At 34.4% G+C, this 19,023-nt stretch overlaps 1 protein-coding gene across 4 annotated transcripts in view; it reads left to right on the top strand.

Moving 5' to 3' along the window:
- LRRC7 (leucine rich repeat containing 7) overlaps window positions 1-19,023 on the top strand; it is a 496,164-nt gene that overhangs the window by 456,178 nt on the left and 20,963 nt on the right. For all 4 annotated transcript variants that reach the window (XM_036890160.2, XM_057500317.1, XM_036890162.2 and 1 more), the window contains one exon: window positions 1,460-1,552. In XM_036890160.2, coding sequence (XP_036746055.1) covers window positions 1,460-1,552 — 93 coding nt within the window. The remainder of the gene's footprint in view (window positions 1-1,459; window positions 1,553-19,023) is intronic.

A 19,023-nucleotide genomic window follows, 5' to 3' on the forward strand; every position in this document is an offset into this window, starting at 1 on the left:
TGTAAATAAAATCTGTTGCATACATGTCCTTTCAGGTTTTACAGTGGCTTAGGGAAAACCAGAAGTGCATTTATCTCCACATATGACATTGTGCAATGCAAAATTTTCACATTAGAAGATATAACTCAAATTTTAAATAATTTAATTGGGAATGCCCAGATGTATGGGGAAACACAAAATAGCATGTTTAAATCATATTAGTTCCTTTCTTCTCATTTTCTGATTAACCACTGATTAATAACAAGGATTATAAGGTAAGACTCATATATTGAATAAAGCTAAAATATTTCTTTGCAGTACATCAGACTAGTGTATGTTCATATCCACAGACTATGATCCATATAAATACAAAACTATGATAAACTATAGTTTCTACCACCCTGTGATAACTAGTTATAATAAATCTGATTCAATTAAAGGAAAAGTTGTAATCAAAACATCTTTAAGAGAAAAATATGGGAGAATACTTATGGTAATTTCAGTTACCCATAATTTAGAAGGTAATCATTCATATTCTACCATAAAAATAATTTTTTGCTCTTGTGTTGCATGTGAACTATGTAATAGTTAAACATTATATTTACTATTATGAAATATGACTGAATTAAGGATAAATGGCCAAACCTAATTGATCCAGTTTCCAGTAACTCACAATATATGCTAATTAATTCAGGAAGAGAACTCACTTTGCCTTGAACTATCTAAGAGGTAGAAATTAAAGGTACCTTGAAAATTTAAATGTAGAGAGAAGTGTGGCCATTTGTATCCATCCATAAGCAAATTAATAGTCTAAGCAAGATTGCTGGGCAAAACACAAAACTACTTAAGAAAATCAATGTTTCTAGTCATCTGTAAGAACTATTCCAGTATATACTTATATAAGTATAAAACATATGCTAATGTATTTCTTTACATTTTTTTCTTAACTCTGTTAACCTTTGGCCTGCTAATCTCTGGGAACACTTGGTTCAACTCATTTCAATATTTGTTCTGATGTGCATTGGTAATAATATAGTGATGATTTGGTGGTATAGCCATATTTTCTCCCACTCTACATATGTAAACATTCTTTCACTTATTCATACAGTCCTTTCTAGTTAGTTGGAACATATATGCATATAAAGTATATAATTAAAATAATGGATAATCCTTTCTTTTTATAAGGCTTTTAATTTTTTAAAACTGCTAATCAAAATTTAGTCCTGCACATGGTAGTATCTTTGTCTTCCTAATGTCTGCTTGTCCAGGTAATTTCAAGCTAAGTTCAATCATAACTGTTGCCTATAAAAACACTAAAGATTTTGTGTCAGAGTTTATATTGTCTTTGTGTACCAAATTGACATAGGCTAATCCTGAGAACAAAAGTGAAATGTGAATCTTTTCTACTAGGGGTGAATTTATTTGAAGATGTTTAACTTTGATATATATTTGATTACTTTTTTATATTTTTTTTATATAGTTTTGTGTGAGAATAGAAAAGAATCCTGGCCTTGGATTTAGTATCAGTGGTGGAATAAGTGGACAAGGAAATCCATTTAAACCTTCTGACAAGGTAAGAAGTGAGTTTCTTATTGACAATTTTAATTAGAAAAACACTTCTACAGCAAAAAAAAAAAAATCTACAAGAGAAAATTTAAGTCTTTTTACTGTGCTTTAATAGCTAGCTAGCTAACTATGAAACCAATTAGAAACTCTTTCAGCACAAGAATTCACTGCAGTGCTTGACAAATCCTAAGAAGAACAAATAAATTTAAGCATTCTCTTTGAAAAGAAAGTTGTTTACTTTTTGCCTTATGTGTTGTTTACAATTCATATATTTGTAAAGAAAGTTGTACAAGGAATTTCCAAAAAAAATTGTTTCCAGAAGTTTACTTACAGATCACTTATTTGGGAAAATGTTTTCTTATAGTAACAGAATGATTATATAATGATTCAGTGCCAGGGCCCACTGCTGACCTCTCTTTAAGTCATTATGTACATAAAGTGTCTTACTCTTAGAATTGTAGAGCTGAAAGACCACGAAAAACAATATTCTGTGAAAACAGAATAAGTCATGGAAGAGAAATTACGCCGTTCCTCACACTTACCCGTTTCTCAAATTAAGGGAAGAGGTTCACCACCACCCCAGCTCTTACCTCAACCATTTCCTGAACATCCAACATGCTGCCTGCGCTCGCATCTGGCCTGTCTAATCCCAGTGTGGACGACCTGACCCTTTTATTTTAAAAACCTGACCCAGAGCTATATAACACGACCTGCAACCATCTGTGTTTAATACTCTCAGCTTTGAATCAATTACTAATTACAATTTGATGATAATTTAAACTATCTGCTTTTGACCTCATCAGATTAAACTGCATTAAGTGGCATCATAGGACTGTGGGATGATGAATTAGAAATTAGGTATGAATAAAAGCTCCACAGGTTCTCCACTTACCTTTGAGTCACAGCCTGGTCCAGATCTTTCCAACTCACCACTATCACACATTACTTTCTGATCAGAAGACCTGCTTCTGAAAACAGTTGTATTACTTTACTCTGGAGATTTCTGTGGCCTGAAACACAGCCTTTAATCCCTTATTCTCCTCCACTTCTTCCCAATCATCTTGTTTCCTACCATTCTTTGTTCCTGTCTCTTCTTCTTTTCTGGAGATGAAGAGAAAGAGGTTAGACTGAAAGCACGAACTATTCACACTATATACATTAGTGGAAAGCACTAGAAAAAAATCCCCAGTGCCTATAGATGGGATCTCCTTTGGTCAGCTGATTGGAGCACCAATTCATATGTAAGACAAATATATGAGGTGGCTCTACATAATTAGCAGCATGCTAATTGGAAATGTCTGTGTAAAAGTAACTACTGCGTTTCCATTTTGAAGTGATGTAGAGGATAACCATTGATTTAGTAGAATACAAATAATCACAGTTTAGTAGGACCAAATGTTTATCAAATTTAAATAAATTATTAGTATATCTGAAAATAAAAAGTATGAAAGTTAACAATTATCAGAAACATATGATGGTATTTTTTAAAAGTCTCAAATCATTATGTCTTATTGATCTTCACCTCACTTTTTGTGTCTGATTTTACATCTCCTAAGTTCTTTCAATTAAAAATTAATAATCTCATCATTCTTAAAATAGTTGAAATTTAAAAGGCTTATTTTTCTCTCATCACCAGCATATGCTTTTCACTATATCTTTGGAAGGCACACAGTAATAAATATTTTTAACTTAAGAATGAACAGATTGCTAGACAGTCAAGATGTCTGAGTGCTATTGATTTTCTATCATTATTTTCAACTGAAGGGGTCAGTAAGTGTGAGGCTTTCAAATCATTGCCTGTAATTCTTCCACTCTGACAAATATGAACATTTTATAACTATTAATTTAATTTCTCATTTGTAACATTTTGATGACTTTACTGAGACTGAACTATCTCTATGATCTTATAATTCGCACTTTGGGTTAAATGCAACAGATATAGTGTTTGAATTGTATAACATGCATGTCCATTGAAAAGGTTTCCCCTCAATAGCACTTGTCTTTGCCTGATTACTCTCTTAACCACTTCACAATCTGGAAAGTGAATCTATATTACTGCAAAATTGATGGAGTAATTAATAGTTCCAATCTACAGAAGACTCTCAAGACTGCTTTTAATCATTAACCCCTTTTTGTGTTGCACCAAATAATATGGTGGATACTTAGTTAAAAGTGTTCAGAGGATCTAAAGACATTGGCTCTGACTATTTATACAAGAATTTAATCCATCCACGTGGAAAGGGTTTAATCTTTTGGAAATTCAATTGTATTTCTTTAGCTCCAGTGCCCCATTCTTGCAGTGGTTGCATAACATTTAGAGTGGAACCTAGTGTCTGTAGCAATGCAGAAATAACCAAACAATAAGACAATGAAAATGAACTTTAAAAATACTCCTCTCTCCAATATTGAAAAACACGTTTTTTTCTTCTTGAGTTGGCTGATTTATAGCTGAAGTTGAGGGAAAACAAATTAAACAGATGTTTAAATTCAACATGTACACCCGAGTCAGAGGTGGGAGTCCTAGTCATGTAAAGCTTAAACTTTAATATGATACAGACTCTCTTCCAATAGACAAGTCATGGATAAGAAATATTCTCAGAAGCACACTGTATTATTTTACTTGCTGTTCATGAACATTTGAATGTTTTGTAATGGCACTCAAAATTCTAAGTACCCAAGATAGCGGAATGTCCTAAAAAATAAACATCAAGGACTTTCTGTATTAAAGTAGCTAATAGATTTATCCAATTCTCTTCATTACGATTGATGGGACCCACTGTTTCATCCACATGCCAAGGACCAATGTGAGAAAACATCCAAACTGTTTGACTGGTATACAAGCAGATAGGGAAAACATGAAGTAGTTATCCCAAAACGCTGGGAGTATAAAACTGGGAAGAAGTTAGCTATGTAGTTCAGTGGAGTAGAAGTTGAATTTAAATTCTGGGGTAGTGTGAGATTATTGCAGAAACACTTGGGACAGTCCAAAAATTAACAGAGGCTTTAGGGAGAATTCACCATTAATTCATATATAAGGTTTTCTTTTTGGTCCCAGACTTTGAGAGCTTAGAACAGCATCTGGTCTTGCACGCTAAACTCCTCTCAAAGACCCGAAGGTATTCCTAGTCAAATGTGCTCTCCTCAGATAAACTGTATGGGGCACAATAGTCCTCCAGTTCATATCATTGTCAGAACACTGCTTAGTAGTTGAACAACCGATTCACTGATCATGGAATTATTTATTTTGGGTTCACTGACAGATGAGAACTGTTTATACCTACAGACATACCTCATTTTATTGTCTTTGGCTTTGTTGTGCTTCACAGAAACTGTATTTTTTACAAATTGAAAGTTTGTTGGCAACCTTATATGAAATAAGTTATAGGCACCATTTTTCCCACAGCATTTGGTCACTTCATGTCTCTGTGTCATATTTTGGTAATTTTTGCAATGTTTCAAAATTTTTCGTTATTATATTTGTTATGGTGATCTGTGGCCAGTGACCTTTGACATTGCTGTTGTAATTGTTTGGGGGCAGCACAAACCACACTCATATATGATGATGAACTTAATCCATAAATATGTGTGTTCTGACTGCTCCACTGATTGGCCATTCTCCCATCTCTCTCCCTCTTCTTGGGCTTCCCTATTCTCTGAAACACAATAATGTTGAAATTAGGCCAATTAATAGCCTATATTAGCCTCTAAGTGTTCAAGTGAAAGGAAGAGTCTCACGTCTCTCACTTTAAATCAAAAGCTAGAAATGACTACTTTAGTGAGGAAGACATGTCAAAAACTGAGGTAGGCTGAAAATTAGGCCTTTTGCACCAGTTAGCCAAGTCGTAGATGCAAAGGAAAAGTTATTGAAGGAAATTAAAAGCACTGTGAATACCTGAATGATAAAAAGCCGAACAGCCTTATTGTTGCTATGGTGAAAGTGTTAGTGGTCTGGATAAAAGATCAAACCAGTCAGAACATTCCCTTAAGCCAAAGCCTAAACCAGAACAGGGTCCTAACTCTCTTCAATTCTGCGAAGGCTGAGAGAGGTGAGGAAACTGCAGTAGAAAGGTTTGAAGGTAGCAATAGTTGGTCTATGAGGTTTAAGGAAAGAAGCCATCTCCACAACAGAAAAGTGCAGGTGAAGCAGCAAGTGCTGATGGAGAAGTTCCAGCAAATTATGCAGATCTACCCATGATAATTCATGAAGGTGGCTACACTAAACAGATTTTTCAATGTAAACAACACAGACTTCTATTGGAAGAAGATGCCATCTAGGACTTTCATAGTTAGAGAAGTCAATACCTGGTCTCAAAGCTTCAAAGGGCAGGCTGACTCTCTTGTTGGGGGCTAATGCAGCTGGTGATTTTCAGTTGAAGCCAGTGCTCATTTACCATTCTGAAAATCCTAGGACCCTTAACAAGTAGGTTAAATCTATTCTGCTGTGCTCTGCAAATGGAACAACAAAGCCTGGATGACAGCACATCTGTTTACAACACGGTTTACTGAATATTTTAAGCCCATTGTTGAGATCTGCTAAGGAAACAGCTTCCTTTCAAAATATGACTGCTCACTGACAGTGCACCTGGTCACCCAAAAGCTCTGATGGAGATGGACAAGGTTAATGTTGTTTTCATGCCTGCTAACATAACGTCCATTCTGCAACTCATGGGTAAGGAGTTACTTTGACTTTTAAGTCTTATTATTTAAGAAACATATTTCATAAGGCTATAGCTGCCACAGACAGTGATTCCTCAGATGGGCCTGGGCAAAGTCAACTGAAAACCTTCTGGAAAGGAGTCACCATTCTAGATGTCATTAAAAACATTTGTGATTATGGGAAGAGGTCAAAATATCAATTTAACAGGAGTTTGGAAGTTGATTCCAACCCTCATGGATAACTTTGAAGGGTGCAAGATTTCAGTGGAGGAAGGAACTGCAGAGGTGGTAGAAATAGGAAGAGTGCTAGAACTAGAAGTCTCAACATGTGACTGTATTGCTGAAATCACATGATAAATTTGAATGGATGAAGAGCTGCTTCTTATGGTTGAGCAAAGAAGGTGGTTCCTTAAGATGGAATCTGTTCCTGGTGAAGATGCTGTAGACATTGTTGAAATGACAAGAGTTTTAGAATATTACATAAACTTATTTGATGAAGTAGTGGCAGGGTTGAGAGGATTGACTCCAATTTTGAAATAAATTCTACTGTGGGGAAAAAGAAATTGTACTGTGGGTAAAATGTTATTAAGCAGTATTACATGCTATAGAGAAATCATTTGTGAAAGGAAGAGTCAGTGAATTCAGCAAAATTCATTGTCTCACTCTAAGAAATTGCCACACCTGTCCCAAACCTTCAGCAACCACTTCCGTGATCAAAAACCTGTAAAAAGATTACAACTTGCTGAAAGTTCAGATGATGGTTAGCATTTTTTAGCAATAAAGATGTTTTAATTATGGTATGCACATTGTTTTTTTAAAAATAATGCTATTGAACACTAAATCAACTGCAGTGTGAACATAACTTTGATATGCACTAGGAAGCCAAAAAACTCACTGGCTCCATTTATTGTGAAATTTGCTTTGTTGTGTTGGTCTGGAACCAAATCTGCAATCTCTCCAAGGTGTTCCTGGGCTCCCCATTCTACTAAATCTCTGCCTATACAGATAGGGTACATCATTCAGTCATCTGAAATTTGTCTACCTCACGTGACTTCCTAATCAGTGGTTGGTTGTCTCACACTGTGTCTACTAGAAGGTTTTATTTACAGGAAACAACCTATTTTGAAAAGAGAATATTCCATGAAACTTTTATATGCTTCAAAAATAGATTGTTCAAGGTTACTTTTTCCCCAGGTACTCTCTGCCTCATGAAAAGTCATTTTAATGGATTGCCATAGCTATACCAGGGGCTTAGCATTCATTCAGTCCCTGTTGAAACTTTTATGTTAGGCATTATCCATTTTTATAGATGAAAAAACAAGGATTAATAGTAGTTAAAAGTCACTCAACATTCTTTAGCAAGAAAGTATTTCTTATTAAGTATGTACTTTTTTTAGACATATGCTTTTGCACACTTAATAGGCTTACAGTATAATGTAAACATAACTTTTATTTACATTGGGAAATCAAAATATTCATTTGACTTGCTTTATTGTGATAATTCACTTTGTGGTGGTCTAGAACTGAACCCACAATACCTCCGAGGTATGTCTATATTAGGAAAGAGAAACTGTGAAGGACTGGATTAAAATGGGCCTATGTAATACTTCCCTCTGCCCTCCAATGAAGTGGATGAAAGTCATAATCTGGTTTATTACTATTATAGAGAAATACTGCTAGCAAGATAACAAGTTGCTATGGAATGAAAAAAAGATTTGACCCAACAAATCTATGATAGTAATAATAAAATGAATAAAAAGAAGAGCCTTTTACTGAGTATCTACAATGTGCTGGTCACTGCCTTAGGCTCTTTATATAAAATGTGTTTATCTGATCTTCATAACTTGCATTGGTTGTATTATTATTCCCCATTTTGCTGATATTTCAAGGGGTTAATTAACTTGCCCAAGGTCATTTAGCTGATCTGTGGAAGACAAATCTGAGCCAAAATTGATCTGACTCCCAATCCTTTTCTCTTAATAGGTACTATGATACATGCCTCTATTTGTAAATGCCACTTAGCAGAAGAGCCACATGACAAATATGCCCTGTAGAGTTGAGAGACTAATGTGATACTGTAATATGGAAAGTATTACAGAGCCCTCTAATTAGCCATAGTCTAGATATTTGTTTCAGCAGTTCCTTGGAAGTCAGCATGTATTCCCTATTAAACCTAGATAATTAGAAGGAGACTATACACAGTGGATCACTAAGCAATTATATAACTTTTGAATTCAGGTGTCATTACAGTGGTGATACTGCCAATGGAAGAAACCACAGTAATCTTTTCCTATAGTTAGATGTTCACAAAATAATAATTTATGATTGAAAAATTCAAGTAATTTACCAATTCAACTTCCACTAGATTTTTTTAATTTTTTTATATTTTATTTCATTTTTTTGATGTTTTTAGAAAGAAGAGACTGGATTAATGGATGGCTAATACCATAATGTTGTAGTAACTTCAAAAGTCTCTTAAAATGCATGACTTTTTAATGATGCATTCACATAATTCATCATTCAAGGACTGTTTATCTTTCCTTGCCTCATTTGAGGAGGGAGGACTAAGCTCCTAGCATTTAAAGATATTAAAGAAAACTCAGCCCCTTTAGCTGTATGTTCTAAAGTTATAGTACTGAAAAGTCCCATGAGCAATTATCTAGTCATAGGATCAAAATGAAAGTATTTTATAGCTACTATCAAAACACCTGAGAGCAGTAAGTGCACAAACTGGGGCATTGGGACCAAGGAATCACTTATTCTCCACAGTTTTATTCTAAACATTCATGTTCAGCAGATTCCAGAAAGCCCACCCACCTTACCACTGATGTGGGCAATTCACATATATACAGAAATGATAGCAGAAACGAACCCATTTCTTTTTTAAATGCCTTAATTTGCCTATGATACAGGTAAAATCCCAAGCCAAGGAAGAATATTGGAGGCATTGAAACTGTAAAATAACACCAATAAACTCTAAAATGCTCTGGAAGTTCAGAATAAATTGTTATATCATATTCTACATAACTTCTAACAGATGGACTCCAGATCCAACACAGCCTGCAGCAGGAATTGCACCCCAGCTCTTTATGCCCTCCTTCTACCCCTAGAAAACAATGGGACTTTTTTCTTTGTATGGAGATGAGTAATACATCAAATAAAAGTTTTTATATAATTAATGTTAAGAACGAAAGAGGGTTAGATGTGCAGAATCAAAGCAATTATTTGATACCTTTTCCCGGGGATAACAGTATCCAGAAGTATGCTTGGCAGTAGCAAACTTAAAAATGCACAGGAATAAATTTCCAGGTTTGTTGAGCCCCATGACACTGGGTGATTCATAAATAAAAGGTTGCAAAAGATACGCTCTTGAGTTATGAAAAAACTGTATGCCATATATCTATTACTCATCATGTATTTTCCATGATGTAAAAGTCATGAAGAGCAAATACATTTGTCTAGAACTCCACATAGCATATGATATATATTTACTACATAAATATTAAACTGCATATACCACATTTCCCTCATTTTGTATAACTAGTAGACAAATATGATTTATTTTATGTATTTCTAAATTCATTTAGTAAATATAATTTATGTATCTCCCATTCTTAATTCTATGTCAAGTGATTATGTAATGCAAAGTAATTTGGAGAATCTATGAATTAGTAACATTTAGTAACATTAGCAAGGGATAGAGATAATATTTTCTATAGACTGCATTTTTGAACTAAATTTAAGAAGGGATTGAAACAGATCTTTTTTATATATAAAACCGAAGTTTTAAAAATAATTGCCAAGCATAAGTTATTTTACAACACAATTATTTTAGCTGCATCTTATTCACATTGCAATTTGAAGTTCAGGATGCCACTTGGTTATTTGAGAACATTAAAAGTGAGATTTTTAAAAAATAAAAAATGTATTTTTGTCTATTCTATTATTTGTCTTACATGTTGGAAAAAAACCCTGAATCTATTCAGAAACTTTGATAGACATGTAATGCTCACAATCTCATGTTAATAAGATTAGTTTATATGAAGCTTTCCTAAAAGGGATGGCAGTGTGCTTTAGCCAATTGGATAATGATGACCTCTAGACATTATAATATAAAGAAGATGTGGATTTCAGTTTATGAAAAATATAATAAAATACAACAACACACACTTGGTTCTTCACGGAATATCACTTGGGTGTACACATGAAAAAATAAGGTTATTAAAAAGTACCATTTTAAATAAGAAAATTGGGACATTTTAACTCAGCAATATTTTCAGAAAATCTAGAATCAAGATTGCTATTATTTTGTGATATTTTATATCAGTAAAATATTTTTTAATAAAATTAAAGCCCATGGGCATAGACAGATATATTAGTTGCTAGTTACATATTATTTATGTTCTGTCTGCGACATCATTTTAGCCATTTAGTATAGAACTAAATAAATAGAAAATGGTGTGGAAAAGAATTCAGAAACTTTTTTTTTAATTCAGGTACAATTAACATATAATAGTTTCAGGTGTACCACATAATGATATTTGTATACACTGGGAAATGATCATCACAATAAGTCTAGCTACCATATGTCACCATACAAAGTTACAATTTTTTTTTCTTGTAATGAGCTTTTGGGATTTTTCTCTTTTGGCAATTTTCAAGTATGCACTACAATATCATTGACTATAGTCATCGTGCTACACGTTACATCCCCATGACGTATTTATTTTGTAATTGGAAGTTTGTGCCCCTTAACTACATTTCACCTGTTTTGCCCACTTCCCACCTTCCCCCTTTAGCAACCACTATTCTGTTCTCTGTATCTATGAGTTTCATTTTATTTGTTCATTGGTTTTGTTTTTTTTAATATCATATATAAATGAAGTCAAACAGTTTTTGTCTTTCTCTGACTTATTTCACTTAGCATAATTCCCTCAGTGTCCATCCATGTTGCAACTGGGAAGATTTCATACACCATATCTTTTTTATTCATTCGTCCATCAACAGACACAGGTTCTTTCCATATCTTGGCTGTTTCATCGTTAAAAATGCTACAGTGAACACAAGAGTGCATATATCTTTTCAAATTCGTGTTTTAATTTTCTTTTGATAAATAACCTAGTAATGGATCTGTTGGATCATATTAGTGATATTTTTAACTTTTGGAGGAACCTCCATGCTGTTTTCCATAGTGGCTGTACCAGTTTACATTCCCACCAACAATGCATGAGGGTCCCCCTTTTTCCACATCCTCACCAACACTTATTATTTCTTTTCCTTTTGAAAATAGTCATTCTCACAGGTGTGAGGTGGTATCTCATTATGGTTTAGATTTTCATTTCACTGATGATTAGTGATATTGAGTATCCTTTCATATGTCCATTGGCCATCTGTATGTCTTCTTTGGAGAAATGTCTCTTCTGATCCTTTGCTCATTTTTTAATTGGATTGTTTGGGTTTGGTTTCTTTATTTTGTTTTTTGCTGTTGTGTTGTAACAATTCTTTATATTTTTTTAATATTAACCCCTTATTGGATATATGATTTGCAAATATTTTCTCCCTTTCAGTAGGTTGCTTTTTCATTTTATTGAGGGTTTTCTTTTCTGTGCAGATGCTTTTTAGTTTGATGTAGTCTTATTTATTTTTGCTTTTGGAGTCAGATCCAAAAATTCATCACGAAGACAGGTGTCAAGGAGCTTGTTGTCTATGTTTTCTTCTAAGAGTTTTGTGGTTTTAGAGCTTGCATTCAAGCCTTTAATTCATTTTGAGTTAATTTTTGTGTATGGTATAAGAAAGTAATGTAGTTTCATTCTTTTGCCTGTGTCTTTCCAGTTTTCCCAACACCATTTATTATACAGACTTTCCTTTCCCAATTGTATATTCTTGCCTCCTTTGTCCTAAGTTAATTGACCATATATGCATGGGTTTATTTATGGGAATGTCTATTCTGTTCCTTTGTTTTTATGCCAATACCATACTGTTTTGATTACTATAGGTTTGTAATATAGTTTGTGGTGCCTCCTTTGTTTTTATTTCTTCATATTGCTTTAGCCATTGAAGGTTTTTTGTGGCTCTATACAAATTTCATGGTTATTTGTTCTATGTCTGTGAAAAATTCCATTGGAATTTTTATAGGGATTGTATTGAATATGTACATTGCTTTAGGAAATATGGACATTTTAACAATATCAATTCTTCCAATCCATGAGCACAGATAACTGTACATTTGTGTCTTTTTCAATTTCTTTCATCAATGTCTTACAGCTTTCAGTGTACAGGTTTTTTGCCTCCTTGGTTAAATTTATCCCTAGGTATTTTATTCCTTTTGATGCAATTTTAAGTGAGATTGTTTTCTTATTTTCTTTTTCTATAGGTCATTTTTAGTATACAGAAATGCAAGAGTTTTATATACTGATATTATACTTTGAAATTTCACTGATTTTTTGTATTAGTTCTAATAGCTTTTTGGTGGAGTCTTTAGGGTATTCTAGTATAAAATTATGTCATCTGCAAGTAGTGACAGTTTTACTTCTTCCTTTGTAATGGGGATGTCTTTTATTTATTTTTTATTATCTGATTGCCATGGCTAGGACTTCCAGTACTATGTTGAATTAAAGTGGTAAAAATGGGCACCTTGTCTTGTTCCTGATCTTAGAGGAGAAACTTTAAGCTCTTCACCACTGAGTATAATGTTAGCTGTGGGCTTGTCATATATGGTCTATATTATGTTGAGATACTTTCCCTCTATACCCACTTTGTTGAAAATTTCTATAGCAAGTGGATGGTGAATTATGTCAAATAATTTTTATGCATCTGTTGACATGATCCTATTATTTTTATCCTTCGCTTTGATAATGTGGTATATCATCTTGACTGGTTTGCACATGTTGAATCATCACTGCATCCTTGAAATAAATCCCACTTGATCATGATGTATGATTCTTTTACTGCAATGTTGAATTTGGTTTGCTAATTTTTGTTGAGAATTTTACATCTGTGTTCATCAGGGATATTGCTCTGCCATTTTCTTTTTGTAGTGTCTTGTTTGGTTTTCATATCAGGGCAATGCTGGCTTTGTAAAATGAGTCTGGAAGCATTCCTTCCCCTTCAATCTTTGGAAAAGTTTAAGGATATTTATTAAGTCTTCTTTGCATATGTGGATAAAGTGAAGGTTCCTATGGCCAGGATTCTCACCTGAACCTAAACTACTTGATGATGTAACTGGCCTGCTGCTACACTACTGCTTCCACATCCATAGGCAGGAAGCTATTATTCACTGAGTCACTTTATACAAAGCTCTGCCCAGTGCTCTGGGTGGAAGCAGAGACAAAGGAGGATTACAGACCTGCAGACTGTTGGATGCAGGCATACTTCTAGTGCTCTACCGATGGCCAGGAGAACAAGCCAGGTAATAAACCCTTTTACCCCAAGAATGTTCCATTGTCATTTCTCAGTCTATGAATCCATAGTGAACTTGCCAGGAGCTGAAACCCACTGGCAAGACAGTACATTTGGTAGAATTTGCCAGTGAATCCATCTGGTCCTGAACTCTTGCTTGTTAGGAGGCCTTTGATTACTGATTCGATCTCCTTACCTGTAATTGGTCTATTCAGATTTACTATTTCTTCATGATTCAATCTTGGTGGATTGTATGCTTCTAGGAATTTATCCACTTCTTCTAGGTTTTCCAACTTGTTGGAGTAAATTTTTTATTGTAGTCTCTTTTGATCCTTTATGTTCTGTGATATCATTTTAACTTCTCTAGAGATTTTTTGTAAGTTTGTTGCTAGTCATTGGGAAAAAAATCAGGCACTTCTCAATCCAACTATGAGAGTACCAAAAATCAGTTCATATATAATACTTTATGTAATAACTGACAAGTATTGATAGGTCCATCAGTGAGAGATATTTAAGTATCAAGAGTCAAAAAGGTCTTTGGAAAGTGTGAAATCTTTCATATTTCATTTATGAAGTTACTACAACATTTGTTAAGTGGTATTCCAAGGACTTCATAGTATTTCTAGTTTCTTGGCTGAAAAGGTTATAACCAATTAGAATCCTGGGAAATATTATGAAGTCAAATTAATAGAAATAAACCAAACAAAAAATAAATTAATCAACTCCCAGGTCTCTCCAAGAGTAATATTGTTGAACGTTTTTACATTTACCCATACTACATTTGAGATGTATCTCAATAATATGTATTTAGAAACAATATCCACTTTTCACCCCATTCCACACCCAAAGATGTTCTGTTCTTAAGGAGCAGAGGTGAACTTTATCTCCTGAATTTGGCTTCCAAAGATTCACTAGTCATAAAATATAGATTCTCCTATCCCTACCAGGCAATTTTTAAATTTTTGTTGTTTGTGTTTGTCTAAAGTCAATTCCCCTAAATGCAGAGCTAGAGATGGGTATTTTTGTACAAGTGGTTAATTGAAGAATTTATCTCAGGTGAAATCTATAAGGGACTGAGAGATCTAAGTTAGGGCAGGGAAGAGAGTAAGCAAAGATGTGGTACATTGGTGGACTCCTGATTGCACAGGATGCTGTGGAGCATGAACACTACCATCAAGGAGAGTTGTCTCGCCTTGAGAAGGAAAAGTCTTTTTTACCCTAACTCCAGTCATTGTCTGCAGGACAAGCACAGGGAAGATGTAAATTCTCAAACATTTCCCAGTAAGAAGGCTTCAGGCTGAGAATAATTTTCAAGAGAAGTGTCAAATGTGAGCTGTTGGCAGCACCTGCAGAATGAGCGCACCAACCTGATAATGGGAATCTGGGAAGGTCCCCAAAAGTGTCCATGACACTATTTTCAAAGCAATATTATTTTCATCTTTCAAATTGAAAGTACTTTAGTACCAGAGATTCTGATATGCTTCCATCTATGAGAAATACTTCCCTAAGTACGAGTGGTTTCACCCATGGCATCTAACCTAGAGGACTGCCAAAGCAACAGATACTTCAGTATGAACCCTGAAATTAACTACATCAGATCTTTTGCAGTGAGATCCATTCATATCTGCTTTTAAATCCTTTTAATTTTCTGATTAAAAGTATGTTTTTTGTTTAAAAAAAGACACTGCTGTATTCTAAAAATATAGTCCTAGTCTGTCTAAGAAATAGTAATCACTAGTTGAACCAAATCTGTTTGGTAGCTAAAGAAAGTTATTAGCAAAACTAGATATTGATCAAGATCAGGGAAGTTTGGAGTGAACACCTTTAGATGCCAAAGAAAAAATCAAGTAACAACAAATACGCTCAGAAGAATCTAAGTGAAACAGAAACCCAGGTAACTGCAAAACGCTTTTATTGTGTCATTTTTCTCTTTTGAGTGTGTGAAGAAATCATGAGAACTCAAAGAGTTGATTCTTAAGTTCTGTAAATTCCAATTTAAGTCCTTCCTAAGATCCTTTGAATGAATTGGGGGAAAACCACAAATGGATGAGAATAGATTTCCAGGAAAGACTTAGACACCAAATTAACCTAAGGTCCTAGAATTATGCTGGAAAGCTAGGCTAGGAGATCAGAATTTAGAGCACATTACTATTTTTTAATTACATATACATATATATATATGATAAAATATATATTTAAAATATACATATTTAAGCTATATTTTTAATAATCCAGAGTCAGATTAAATTGTAAGTAGGTAATAACAGTTTAGGATTACTGTAGGTGGTGCAAAATTACAAATATGCATTTAATTGCCTATCATCTTTACAATATAATTAGTAAAGCTATACATGGTCTTAGTAACTAATTCTATTTTCTTAAGTATGGTGGATACAAAACACTCCTATCTTTGAAACTTAGTTGATCAAAACCCACCACCATACACAAACCATATTCAATAACAAGACACTATTTTAGGAAAGAGAATCCACAGCCATCTACAGTTACCCACTCCTGTTTTCAATGGTATTTACTATTTTATGCTATGTATGAAGCTGAGGAGAAATGCCATCGGGGCCTCTGACAGAATCAGTAAACTGAATGAAGCCAGCAATCCAAATATTCGCCACCAGCTGAAGTCTCATAATAAATATAGGCTTTAAAGACTACACAAAATAAAAGAAAAAGACGTTACTTTTATTATTCCCAAAGAGGCCAGAAAGTCTGAAAAGTATGTGAAGAAGAGTGATCATTTACTTTGAAAAGAAAATATGAAAATCAAATGAAAGAAAACTTTTTTAAGCTCAAAGATTTCACTAAGTAAAAACAGGAAACAAATGAACTTTCCATCACAATAAATACACATCCCAGAGATGTCTGTTAGATAGTAATTGGAAAACCGGAGCAATTAGTAAAAGAAAAATTGTAATTATAAAGTAACCAAATCCAAACATAATTGTAACTGTGATGTTCAAATTCCCCAAAAGAGAATAGTGCATGATGATCAGCATCAAACTACAAAAATTATTCTGGTAATCAATTTGTCATGTCTAAAAGGCATCTCAAATAAAAGGAAATAAACTGCTTACTTTTTGGATGCTTACATCAAGTCAGAAGAGCAGTATCTCAAAAACTATATATATATATTTGGGGGGCTACTAAACAAACCTTTACAATGACTTAAAAGAATAATGTAAGTCTAAGGAGCAAGCAATGTGCATTTCTTCTGTTAGGATCATCTCCATTATGGTGCTGCTAAGATATTTGTAATCACATTGTCAATTGCTATGGGTTGTATTATTTCCTTGTTGCTCCAGTGCATCATTAATAACTTTTGTACAAATGCAACCAAGTGATTTCTAGCTTAATATTTACTTTATTTAAAAATCCGTGAGTTTGGAATTTCTTTAAACATCTGTACATAAGATTTTGTGAAATTTTTAGGGAACTTTGGTGAGTTGTAGAATTTAGATTTGTATCTCTGTCTTTTGAGGCTCAAATTTTCTAGGTTTCTAAAGCAATTCTTTATGTTTATCTTTTATGGATTTTACATTTCATTGTTTTGTCAGCTGAAGTTCAATCATACATGGAAGCATCATATGCAGCTGCCAGTGCCCCTTTCTTTCTCTGTCTCTACCTTCCTTCTCTCTCCCTCCCTCTCCCCTCTTCTTTAGTTTCTAATGGCCATAGGATAAATCTCTTCTCTTGCTGCATACAAATTCCTCAGTTGTTAAGGTAGCAAATTGTTCTAAGCCCAATCTTCCACATTCAGCACTTAACCTTAAAATATTTTGTCATCACACCGTTGACTGACTCATCAGGAGGAAAACTATCGATAATACCCTTATCTTGATGGGTCAGTTCTTCTAATAATCACAGGAATCAAGTAAATACAGTCTATTATTATGTGCAATGCTGTTTCTATGAGCCATAACAAAGCTTCATACTAACTTTGCCCAATTCATAAAAGAAAGTATTTGTCACATTTTGACCAAAAAATAAAAATAAAAATTCCCCCTAAGAGCTATTGACTCGATGGTTGTGCTGCTATTTTTATGAGTCAGTTTTTCCTCCAGAAATATTCTTTGAACTTCCATAGTTATATGAAAGCATGAAATACTATATCTTATATAATATTTAACCAGTGTGTTTTGAACTTAATTGTTATAGTATGCGATTTTTGTTTCAGATATGACCTTCCTAGAAACCAATTTCTTAGCATCAGCTAGAGCCAAGGATTTTCAGAATTTTAAGGAAAAGCGTATTTCATAAATTGAAGCTCCAGTTCCCTTAAGACAAGTTCTATTTTGGGGTCTACATTTACAATAGCTGAGACTGTCACAGTCATTCACCTTCATCATTAAAAAGCCATATAAAGTTCCTTCCCCTCTAAAGTTAGAATGTTAAGTTTTGGCCTTGTAGTCTAACTTTCTGGGTCCATTAAGGCTTATGTCCAGAGTTGTGTAGTCTAGGTAATCAGTATGACGAGGTCAGAGCTTAGGACTGTGAAAAGCCTCTCATACTCAGCCTTTTTCAAAATTACTTGCAAAAAGCAAAACTTTAAAAAAGAAAAACCCATTATGGGTACTTTGGGAAAAAACATTTATGACTTGCATAAAAGGCTCGTTTAAAAAATGAAGAAGAATGTGAAATGGCAACAGGTCGTGAATGTAGCGTCTGGCCAGCCCTCTCTAAAGCAGCTTTAGTTCAAATATGTGGAGTTCCTCTGTGATGCCTGAGTCCACGGGGTCTGTGGCTGACTCAAGCACAGCCAGGTATCGGTGGCTGAGGAGAGAAAAGCCTTACATTCTTTGGAAAGAGCTACAGCACTTACCTTCTTCACTCTGTTGTGAAGAGCCTTCTAGAGGTGGTGCTAAGGGAAAACCTGTGTGCTGCCAAGTCACTAAGGGACCTGAGAGCTGGTCACGGGGTGTGAGGCATGAGAAAACATACTCAGAATTGTCATAGCCATTAAGCAGATTCTAGCAGCCATCACTGTAAAGAGCTGATGCTCCTGTCTCGGAGCTACGGAATGAAAAGCCCCCTGAAAGGCACCAAGAAGCCTTCAGAAAGCCCTCCGGTGAGAGGGAGCCTTGGCGGAGCCGTCATCCCTGAGAGCCGCGCTAGGAAACCGCTGTGACGCAAGACAGACTCCCCAGCCCCCTTAACTTCTCCTTTTCTAAGTAAGAGATGCAAATCCTCTTATCTGTTAGAAATACAGGAGAAAGACAACAAATGGCCTTACAACCTACTCCAGATTGAGAGTAAAGAATATCTTGGTCATAAATCTGGTATAGTTAGAGTCTTAGAAGCTCTCAATATGGGCTTTGCTGGATAAAAAGATCCTGGATTATATCTCAACTATCAGACTTCTAATAACTACAGTAACATTTTTGGACCCTATACTGAGAGCCATCTACTGTC

This window comes from Manis pentadactyla, chromosome 4 (assembly GCF_030020395.1).
Source record: "Manis pentadactyla isolate mManPen7 chromosome 4, mManPen7.hap1, whole genome shotgun sequence".
NCBI classification, from domain to species: Eukaryota; Metazoa; Chordata; class Mammalia; order Pholidota; family Manidae; genus Manis; species Manis pentadactyla.